General features: G+C 30.0%; 1 protein-coding gene across 1 annotated transcript; it reads right to left on the bottom strand.

Annotated features, from left to right (window-relative positions):
* Positions 1–3,025: 3,025 nt before the first annotated feature.
* LOC110716694 (plant intracellular Ras-group-related LRR protein 6-like) lies at positions 3,026–12,234 on the bottom strand. The gene is made up of 3 exons (XM_021895337.1): positions 11,362–12,234; positions 8,801–8,970; positions 3,026–4,088 (listed from the first exon to the last, which is right to left on the bottom strand). The coding sequence occupies exons 1-3, from the start codon at positions 11,689–11,691 to the stop codon at positions 3,371–3,373; spliced, it is 1,218 nt and encodes a 405-aa protein (XP_021751029.1). The 5' UTR covers positions 11,692–12,234; the 3' UTR covers positions 3,026–3,370.
* Between the last annotated feature and the right edge of the window lie 309 nt (positions 12,235–12,543).

Raw genomic sequence — 12,543 nt, forward strand, 5'->3', positions numbered from 1 at the left:
AGAGCTTTTATTTAGCTTAGGTGTTGTGTTTCCTAGTGAACACGACATTAAATGTATAACAATAATAGACCTTTTGGATGCTCAAATGGAGCTCAAACGAGCCCAATTTGGTGGCCCATTGTTTTTGGACCCAATGAACATCATGGTGAAGTCGGTTTTCCAAGGTGGGTCAACAAATGTCCATATTGCACTAGGAGGTTTGAGGTACGCTTGGAAGCTACTAGAACATTTTAGGATTCTCTTGTACATACTCTTAGTGCTAGAGATTTGTAAAATACTTCGGAAGTAGTTAAGTACATACATACGAGTTGTATAGCATGAGTTGCATAGAAACCTCTAGAAAAGATAGCTTCTAGGAGCCTCCATTAGAGGAGGTTAGAAGGTCCTAGAGAATAAGTATCTAGGCACTTGGGAGCCCTATAAATAAGTGTGGGTACAAATGTAAAGGTCTTAATCAAGTTAGAATTGAATCAAATAATGCCATAATCCTATCCAATGCCAACCATATAATATTCTAGTATATCAAAACATATATTATAAATATCTCAACGCCTCTTCAAGTTGGAGCGTTTTGTGGATTATATATGCCCAACTTGGCCTAGACAAGAGGAAATCAAACTATCATTTACCAAGAGTCTTGTAAAAATATCTTCCAACTAAGAATTTGTCGTAACATGAGAGGGCGCAACTGTACCATGGTAATAGCATCTTGAACAAAGTTACCACATATCTCAATGTGTTTGGTTCTTTCATGAAAACTGGATTCTTGGCAATGTGTAATGTCGATTGATTATCACAAAACAAAGGAATAGTCTTGGGATGCTGAATGCCAAGACTAAGTAACAAACCCTTCAACCATTTTCAGCTCACATGTAATAGCTGCAAGAGAGTGGTACTCTGCCTTTGTGAAAGACTTTGAAAATGTATGCTAGTTCTTTGTTTTCCACGATAAAAGGTGGATTTTGCTCAATTTTTGAAGATGGTGGTGGCGGCGGATCATCGCCTGCCATTGTTAGGGTTTAAAAAAAATGACTCTGATACCATGTAAAATCTATATACGGTGAAAGATTAGCCTTGTATTGATTTTAGTTGAATTGGAAAATATATACTACCTCCGGTCCAAATTACTCGCAACTTTGGGGTATTATTTGTGAGATATAAAATATTCCAAAGTTGCGAGTAATTTGGACCGGATGTAATATATTAAGAAACAATCAAGCTAGAATCACATAAGCACTAAAATCTTGTTTAATATTCTTACTCTCTTCTGCATCCATTCTTACTTTCTCGCGTAATTAAACTTGACTAGCATATTAAAGGAAAGAAATTAATGGGCGTGCATAGTGGGCAGGCGGGAACAAGAATAGGAGAGTTTAATCAGCACGTGATAATGTTTTTTTACCGTATTCGTACTTGATATTTTTTTTTGGTGCGACCTAATATTAAAATACCCTACCTCTTTAAAATCTCATATTATTATCCCCTCCTTGTTCGACTGTATAGGTTTCCAACATAAATTAAATGTTACGAATAACTAATTCTATTAGTGAATTTTCACCCACTTAATTTTTAGTGGCTTATTTCTATATAGTATTTATAATGAGCCTTGTATTTCCATTTTATTCCATTAATGCAAAGTGTGGATTGTTTGTTTTTCAATCTATCACTTCATTCCATCAAATTTGGCATCCTAGCTAGCCTAATTTTGCAATACAAGCTCAATTACTTGCATCCTCCATTTAGTAAACGGAGCAAAACACATCGAGAAAGGTAAAAACTCACGAAAACAAGCAGGATAAATACCATCCAAAGAAATATGTTTGATGGCTAATGAGAATTTTTAAATATTTATTTTGAAATGTAAATATAACACATACACATGTCGTTTTGGTTTAGTATGTGGATCACATACTTATTAAAACAATTTGTCAAGTGATGGCTAATGAATTATTTTGTATGAAAATCTTTGAAGAGGAATCATGGAGTTCAAAATTTTTAGTAATAAAAGATATTGAACTTATTTATGAAACTTATATGGATAAGTTTCTCACAAGGTTTAAATATTAATACCAATAGAGGCTTCGTTCCCATGTAACATGGTACACACTCATCAAGAGTGTACACACACAATACACATCAAAGGCCGATGAAATTAAGCGAAAATGGGTAGAATGACATTCTTTGTGCACTATAAGCAAAAGAATTTGTGATCATATATGCAGTTTGTATTTATTATGCATGCTTTATACATACGAGTATTTTTCAATCGAACATATCTTTCAAATTGTATGTTAAAAAACATTACACAATCAAAGGAATTAAAAAAGGATTAACAACCCCGAAAATGTGTTAAAGTGAATGATTGATCTCACAGTCACATCTATAAAGTACATAAAAAAAAACGCACACATCTAACAATTTTGTTCTAGCACACTACACACATACATGTAGGGGTGTACATAAACTGGCCCGGACCTGAAAACCGACCTGAACCGGACCTGTTGGGACCGGACCTAATCCGGACCTGCAGATTCAGGTCCGGTCCCGGTCCTTGAAATTCTAGGATTCCGGGTTTCAGGTCCGGTCCGGGTAAAACCCGGAAATTTCAGGTCCGGACCTGAAACCGGTAAAACTATTTTTTTTTATTTAATAAGTCTAAATAGGTCCATAAACAGGTCCATAACAGGTCCAAACAGGTCTAAACAGGTCCAATCAGGTCTAAATAGGTCCAAAACAGGTCCAAACAGGTCCATAACAGGTCCAAACAGGTCCATAACAGGTCCAAACAGGTCTAAACAGGTCAGCACTTTCATCTTATTTTAAAAAAATAAAAAATAAAAAAAATAATCAGGTCTATTCAGGTCCAAACCCGGACCGGACCTGATTTATCAGGTCTGGACCGGAACCGGACCTGTTGATTCAGGTCCGGTCTCTGGTCCTTAAAAATCAAGGATTCAGGTCCCGGTCCATTCAGGTCCGGGTCAGGTCCGGTCCGGTTTTGGACCGGTGTACAGCCCTACATACATGCACACAAATTAAGTACTTCATATTTATTTATTGTTTGCTCCCATAGAACAGCCAATAGTATAGTTAAACTGGACAAGGTAAAAAGGGTCACAAACACCCCAACTTGTACTACGTTATCAAGTACCAAACCACAAAATCTTGTATACATATTTAAGAAATCCAAACCCATATAACGTATATACATTATAATCGACCTTTGGAATGTTTTTTCCTTTCTTCTTATCGGGAGCCACAAAGGTTAGTGATATAATACGTCGTCATGTAGTGGACCTTTAATTTGACATGTGATCACACATAACCAAATTCATAAAACCACTAAAATCATACTACGCATATATCCCTTTTATCGAAACTTAGTGAAGTAGTTGGTGAAACTCTTGCGAGGTGATGAAGAGAAAAACCTTTTTGGAGAGAACATACCAAAGTTATATCTTGGTGAAGCAAGAGCATCAATGGGGCGATACTCTGGCATCATAAACCCTCGCTCGATTTCGTACGACCTTCTACCGGGAGTTGCATTGCCATTACCATAAAAGTTCCCATACTTCTTGAGGTTCTTAAACCATGACTTCTTCTTAGGAGAATCTTGATGATAACCATTAATTTTTTCGGTCATGTATTGCCTAACCGCATTTAATCCTTGCTCCATTACTTCTAAGGGAGGTGAAACCAAAGGGTTTCCTTCAACATGAAGCTTCTGAAGCTTCCGAAGACACCCTAATGAAGTTGGAAGTTCCGATATCTTGTTGTAGCTCACGTCGAGCTCTACAAGTGACATTAGAAGGCCTATGGAGTAGGGCAATTCGACGAGGTATTGGAAGTTTTGGCTTACATTGAGAATTTCTAAGTTGATAAGGTTTTCTAGGTCTTCTGGTAGCGAACGAAGGCAATTGAGACGTACGTCTAGCACACGTAACGACGTTGCATGGCATATCGAAAATGGTAGGAAGGCAATCTTGTTTGAGTTTACTGAAAGTTTCTTGAGATTTAAGAGCTCAAATCCAATTGTGTCTGGTAAAAATGTAAGTTTGTTGAAGTTGGCATTTAGTTCTTCTAGTAATCTGTTCATGCAAAAGGAAAGAAAATGTTAGAAATTGTAGAAACATGCGTCATATACTATGAACAACTATACCTTAAAATGTTATTAAATAAATGAACTGGTACATAACAATTAGTAACTTCATATTGGACTTAATTAATAAAAATCACAAACTCTTATATGTAGCTGGTCACACCATATAGTCAGCCATCATGGGGTTATTTTGTTAGTGTTATAAGAGTTACTCAGTCAGTGTTACATGATGTGGCCAACCGCACACAAAACGAGCTGACTCTATATCTTTATATCATGATTATATAGCCAACACTTTCGTTACGTTGTAGTTGATGATACCCCCAAGTTTTAAAACAATTCTTTTGAAATTTAATCAGCCGACCTAGCTACCTAATGACTGCTTAATTACAATTCCATTATAATTATTAAACTTAAATTGTACTGATTTTATTGCTATAGAACCATGTGGCCACGTTAAGCACGAATACAGTCAAGATTCAAGAACACCAACATGTTATAATAGAGGAACAAAACAATCAACATGACAAACTATACGTCGTTTTTTAATTTTTTGATTATTTTCAAATATACAAAAAAATGACAAAGGGAGGAAATTGAGGAAATATAATGAGTAGATATAATTGAATAGATAATGCAAGACCAAATGAATATAGAAGTATCTGTGTAACGTGATTGACCAACCTAATCACATACGTATTTATCTTTGTAAATGTAATACAAATTCTTTTATGTAAAAAAATATTTATACAATCTATTCTAATAACACTAAGCTTATCTCTTAAAAATATAAAATATAATTAAAACAAATAAATTATTTATCAGCTTTATTCCTCTTTTCTTACAAAAACTTTTGTATACATCCGGCTTACACTAATATTAGTGTACATCGAGCAGTATAAGGGTAACTTTTAGCTAATTTTAGGGTAACTTTGTGTCTTTTTTTGGGTAACTTTAAACATAATACAATTTTTATATAAATCAACAACAAGAAAAGTTTTATAAAGGTAATTTAATTACATTCAATCACTAGTAATTGATTTTTAGTCATTTAAAATGTGATTCCTTACTAATAAAGCGTAGATAATTTTTATTTGAATTGGGTTACTTTAACGCATATTAGGGTAACTTTTATTCATTTCAAGGGTAACTTTTAATCACTTTAGGTTATCTTTATAATAGATGTATAATAATCATTGTACACCCGTTTTTTTTTAAAAGTTTGTGTTTTTCTTATTCATTCATATTTTGGGTAATGATTGAACTAGTCAAAAGAAAATTTTAAGTATGTCTTTCATGTTCTTTGAACATCAATCTAAGAAAAAAAAAACCTCTACCTATATAATTTTGTTTTTTTAAACTAATCTATTATATTTTTTTGGTTTCTCTTCTATACAATTAAACATGTTTGAAATTTCAATAGTCTTTTTTTTTTTTTAATGAAGGAGTTGGAACTTTATCATTCCAATAATAAGGTATAAGTATATTCTAATAAACCTAAAATTGTAAGTTCATGTTTATCAACTAAAATGGTTGATGTATCCCTATTTGATTATTGGCAGTTAATTATCCAATTTAGAGTAATTGTTCTAAAAAAAAAAAGGTAATTGTACTATCAACCTAATATGAACTTATTTATATTACCAGAACTTATATAAATTACTTATTAGACCTTATTTTATTTATAAAATTAGACACGAGTAATCCTTATCAACCTTTATCAAAACTTAATTTTCAGAATTCATCTTATTTGAATGACTAATTTTATTTGAAATTTGAATTAATATAGATTTATTTTTTGAGATAAGTGAAAATAAAGTAAATAGAATATGACTTTAAAGATTGATACCTTGATTTTTACTTGTTTGAAGAAAACTACTAGTACATACTAAACTATTCAAAACTTTGAATTTTATATTCCACGAAATAAGTAGAAAATATCGAAGGATATTGATCAAACAAAGAATATTATTATAAACAGTCATGGTCGACAGTTAACACTAATCTACACCTTAATGAAAGATTTGATCAAAATGAAGCATTAATCGTGCAAGCCAGTTTTTTATTACTTCATATACTTGTATTAAATTATGTTTCAACAATAATTAGATATTTTTTTAATTTTTTTAACATCAAGTAGGCTATTTTTAAAAACGTACTAGTACTATTGTACGTCATATGTAGAGTACAATGAAGCCACAAAAGATTGATGTGGACATTTTTATTACACCCTAGATTTATTCTAGTCGATCCAACTCAATTTCTTGTATAATCGGTAAGATTTTCAAACAATAGTTTTCTTGGTCAACTCTAATTAAAGGATATGTATAATATAAGATACACAAAATACAAAATGAGGTGTACAAGATAAAATGTCATGTATACTACCAGCAATGAGCCTGTTACATATCTTAAAGTAATAATTAATTAAGAAAATGGCTCAACGAAATCTTAAGGGCTAGGAATAGATACTCTTTAGTAAGTAAAAAAAGAAGAAGAAGAGAAAGTATTTTGTGAGTTTAATTCAGGTAAATGGGTCAGGTTTGGATCGGGCAAGAGTAGGTCGGGTCAACTCGGGTCGGGTCAATTCGGGTTAATGTCGTAACCTATGTAATAGGTCGGGTTAAATTCGGGTCGGGTAAAGAACGGGTCGGGTTGAATTCAGGTCGGGTTAGTAACAAGTCGGGTTAAATTCGGGTTTTGACGGGTTAAAACGGGTTTGGGTCAATTTTGGTTCAAGTCGGGTTTGGTTCAGGTCAATAATTTACGGGTAACATTCGGGTTGGGTCATCTCCAGGTCGGTTCATGTTCGAGTTCGGGTCTCATACTCGGGTCTAGAGTTGGTTTCAGATCGGGTTTGGGTCGACATTTTTTCGGATTCAGATGGGTATATATATATGAGCTTTTGAACATATTGACTTTTGAAATTTAAATTTTTGGACATTTTATATAAATTTTGGGCAATTTCATACAAGTCATTGAATACTACTATATATTAGATTTATATTCACTATGAAACGGCCTTACCCAATACTTTGTGAAATAGAAAGCCTAAGTCTAATTTATGAAAGAGATTGTTATATATATATACACTCTTTTTATTTCCTGTGGCTTTGTAATTTGTTTGAATTTTTACATCCTTCATCCCTATACTGTAAAAAAATTGGAAGTACGTGTGTAATTACCTTAGCTTGAACACTTAATGGAGCTTTTTTTTTTTTTTCTATTACACTGTTGCTCTAAAAATTAACTAATCAAACCTATATATAACTCATTCATTATTATGTTTTATTCACTTTAGTTTCAATAATTATAAGAGAAATACATAGAAAGTTTGATAAGGATTAATGAATTCAAATAACATATATTCAAAATATTAGTTCAGCTACCATAATTCAAGTAAGTTCTTATACGGAGTAAATGAATATCAGGTGAAAGACATGTACCCTTAAATTACTTCATTTACGGTCTCTTTACAATTTCCTTGATATACTCAACTCTCAATTACGGAATACTTTTCAAAAAATGAAAAATATGGTAAGGCATTTAAATCCTTAAATTAAAGATTGAAGGCAAATACAAGATACTTGGCTACGATTTATAAAATAACAAATTTTTCAGCTACAAGTAGTTGTGTCAAAAAAAAAAGCTACAAGTAGTTTGATTGATAGAGAAGAGTACTTATTAAGTATAGAAAATTAATGAAGTTTATCATTATTGATGATTGATTATTTTCTCAATTATTTGTTAATTACAATCATACAAAGTGTAGACAATTCTCCTACAACTAACGAAAGTAGAGAAAGTTCTTGTTGGATAATCTGATTTGCTGGCTCCTATCAAATGGAATCAATTACATTAAGAAATAAGAAATTCAACATTAAAAATTCTTGATAACTACCCTTTTTCATTATGAGATTTAGATAGAGATGTTAAAATTTGATTTTTAGTAGATCATGAGTACCACGGAAACTTGATCTCATGTAAGATTTTGAACTTTCTTATGAATCCAACTATTACATCGCAATTATATAATTAAATAATGTAATTCTTGTACGAGTATATTTTAACATAACAATTGAATTACTTAATCAAGTAATTTAGTTTCAAGGCTATTAAAAGGTTTTATTAAATGATTTTATACTTTTTTTCTATGTGTCCCAAATGATCCAATAAATTCTTGCTAGAAAATAAGCAATAATTCTTACATCTCTAATATTACTATATATGTATATAACCTCAGAAAAAGTATGACAAAAGAATTTTGGGGCAACATATATGTGACATGCGCTTCTATAATTCAAAGTGTCACATATTGACTCTAGTGCATATACGAGGCGTATAAGTGTACATTTAATATTTTGTACGGAGTACAACATGCGTAATAATACATTATTATTTTCTATCTAAAAAGAAGTCCCATTAAATTTAATTCAATATTCTACTACTATAGAAATTTTTTTCTTACATAGATAAATCGCCTAATATGATTAACATGACATCATATTGTTATTAGTTACTCATATTATACCAATACCTTTAGTATTTTAATAAAACTGTCCTAACTTTTATGTTGTGAAACTTGTGATGCATGCATTAATTATGAGTTTAATTAATACTCTGTAATATTAAAGCAAATAAATTGAAAAAAAAAAAAGAAAAAAAAAAGAGAGAGAGAGAGAAATAGATCAGGAAATTAACCTGCAATTTTCGATGGTTCTTGGAATGCAACTTAAAAGGTTACCAGAAACATTTAAGATCTTGAGCTTTGATAAACAACCAATTGAATTGGGTAGAGAAGTCAATTGATTTGAGTGCACATCCAGTACTACCACATTCAGCAACCTTGCTATCATTGACTCTGGGATATTCTGTCAATATTAAATTACATTTCATTAAAAACAAAACAATCAATAAAACAATTAATTATTCTCTTTTAATTCACTAATTTTTTTTTAAAAAAAAAAAAATTGAAGGAATTTTAATTCACTAATCTATACTTAGTATTTAAAAAAGCAAACCAAAAACGACATATGTCATTATTCTATTACACTTCCCTATCATCTTTTTCAACTCAATGTGCCACATGTCGTTTTATATTTTTTATTTTTAATTACACAATTCTTCTTAACTCTTTCATTTCCCCTCTTTAATTCAACCTTTTTATTTTCTCTCTTTGATTTTAGTCCCTCCATCTTCTTTCTATTAAGTCTCATTTAAAATTAAAGTCCCAAAATTTTTATTTCTTTAATTATGTTTTCAGTTACATATTACACTCATAATTATTTATTGGTATTTTCTCACTCATCTCTCAATGCAATTTTCTATGAACAAGCCGTGCATTGCACGGGCCAGAAGGCTAGTTTGAATTGAGAAAACCAAACCAAACAAACAAACAAATCAATCAATTAATTACATATACTATCAAAAGTTATATTGATGATTAGCCAATTAAATTAAGGGTAATGCTATATGCAGTCCTAAGGGCTGCATATAAGCATTTAATATCTTCCTTTTTTAGTATTAAGTTGGGAATTTATTGACAATTTACGAGTAAATTGGTGTAATAAATGTATATTTATTGTCAATTCTTTTCACTTTTAGCTTTAGGGCTGCATATATTTTATTTTTTTCCTAAAATTAACTAGCCAATTAAATTAATTAAACCTAAAGCTACAATACTATTGTTTCAAAACAATTGAATAAGGATTAGAAAGACAATTGTTGACGTCTAATTGTTTGGAATTGTTGGAGTAAATTTATATAGCGATTGTCATTAAAATTCAGATTTTAGCGGTCATCATATAAAACAGAAATTGATAGCTTTAATTTCTAGACTAGATAGTGACAAGTTTCATCTAGAATTACACTAAAAAAGTTTAGACTTTTATTTTTATGATAAAAAGGAGAAAACTGCTTAACCTTTTTATTTTAGTGAACATTTAATACGAGTAACTTCGTTTTGGATAGGAAGGGTCAAGAAGGCTCTTGAAGTGTGAAAGCTTCACTAGTAAGTAGTAATACGATATAATGTCGTTTACATACACCATTGCCTATTGTATGATTTGTACCTATTTATCACATTTGCATTTACAAAATTTTAACTATTAATATCTTTAATTGTTATTAAGTAAATAATATAAAGATTGATATTTTAATAATACATACAAAATTATAAATATACATATGCTATTATATAGGTGAGTAGCTAGCTAGTTACATAATGCAAAGTTGTTAGTTCAAAAAAGGTGTACTTGTAATTTGCACTAAGAAGCAATTTTCCTCGACTTAAATAAAATTTACTTATATATATATATATCGTCAATCATTTAAAATACTCAAACTAGCCAATATGAAACAAAAATTATGAAGTGCTCTTATTTTGTCTCTATCCAAAATAAATATCATCATCTTTAAAAACTAATAAAGTTTTAGGTAAGCAAATGGTTAAAATAAGTGAAAAGGAGGAGGGATTTGATAAGCTTATCATGATATGCTACTGGTCTTTTTCTATATATTGCCAATTTAACGATATTTTTATTACAATTAAGATGGCTCCGGCCCGCCCTTAAATTCTCATATTATTTTTTGTTCTTCCTATTTGATTTGATTTTTTTTTCCTCGTTTTGGTGTATATAATTTTTTTTTTATCTTATTTTTATTATTAAAATAATTTTATTTTCTTTTAATTATTTCCTTTGTACATATAGACAATATAATGATTTTAATTTACATATTTTGAAGTACAAAGTATAATTTTAACAAAAGTTTATATACATTTTTCCAAAAAAAAATTATTTGTGTTGCAAAAATTCTAAAAATCTCTACTTCTGTTATTTATTTATAGTAGGGATTAATGAGAATCATTAACAAAAAGTTAAATCATCAACGTGCAACGAAATAATTTAAAACTAAAAAAAATTACTAAAGTGTCAAAAAAAGACTAAAACATGAATCAAACTAAAGTGTCAAAAAAAAGTGCCGAAAAACATGAATCATTTTTCGGGTGAATAACAAGAGACTCTCGATGACAATTTCAAAAAATAAACAAGTAAATAATACTCAATTCATTTTAGACTCAGAGTTCTACCAATATAATCATTACTCAAATTCTAATATTATAAGAGTAAATATATATAAATTATAAAATTCAACCCGAATAAAAAAAAATATATATATATATATATATCAATAATATTTATAATAACAAATTAAAACTAAAGAAAACAATAGGAAAAAAAATTAAAGGAGAAGAAAAGTACCTCAAGATTATTATTGGAAAGATCAAGTTTGCAGATAGCAGCAAGATTAATAGAAGGATTAGGGAGAGAATCAAGAGACCTTCCACTTAAATCAACAATCTCAAGCCTTTCATTTTGATCGTCATTCTTCTTATTTGTATTCGTTTTATTATTATTGTTATTGGTATTGTTATTAGTCGTTGCTAACGACGATCTTGATCTTCTGAAATCCTTGACACTTTTACCATGATTAGTATTACTAATAGTATCACTATTAACAGTAAAACTATTCATTAAGTGATTCTTCCTCACATCTAATCGCGCTTGTTGATGATGCCTTTCGTACATCATTTCTTTATTTTTGTTTTGATAATATTCACACTCTTTGAAATATTCTTCGCAAGACTATAACTTTGAGAGTTAAAACATAGATAAAATGGAAAGATGGTTTTTTTTTTTTTTTTTTTTTTTTTTTTTTTTTTTTTGGTAAGAAAAATAATGGGTGTTTAGAAATAATGATGGTTAAAGAGTTGAAAGAGGAGAGCAATGGCTATTTATGGAAGAATGTACGGAGAAAAAGGAAGAGTACAAAAAAAGGATAGATTTATAGACACGTGTTGTTGACGTTTGAGCCGTATGGCGGTATGGGAAAAAGCAAAATCAAAGTACAAAAAGTTTGTACACATTTATCGTTTTATTGCTTTTAGGTTTTCATTCAAAAAAAAAATGAATTGTCTACATTCATGGTTTTTCATTAACAAAAAATAAATAAATAAAAAATAAAAATAGAGGATTAGCTTAAATGATGAATCGGTAGGAACAAAAAAAAAGAAAAAAAAAGTTTCTCGTCTCTAAAATTTCTTCTGAATAAAGTAATGATTGGCAAAAAAAGTCAATATAAGAATTTTTAGAGATGAAGAGATGTTATCACATTCTGATTTGATTTATTTAGAGTAAGGTGTATCTATATTTAATTGTAATTTATTCATTTGGTGATTTGCACTCCATATTTATTTGAAGATTTGATGTAAATGAGAAATCCATCAAATTTGGTAAAATTTGATATGGTTTGATATTGATAAGAATAAGTATTAAGTGAATGTGATAAGGTGAAAGGAACTTGATACAAAGTATTAAACAATAGGCAAACGCAAACCAACATCTTGTAGGTGTTGGATAAAATAATTTAAAGTAGAATTATTG

Source organism: Chenopodium quinoa, unplaced genomic scaffold, assembly GCF_001683475.1.
Source record: "Chenopodium quinoa cultivar QQ74 unplaced genomic scaffold, ASM168347v1, whole genome shotgun sequence".
Classification (NCBI taxonomy): Eukaryota; Viridiplantae; Streptophyta; class Magnoliopsida; order Caryophyllales; family Amaranthaceae; genus Chenopodium; species Chenopodium quinoa.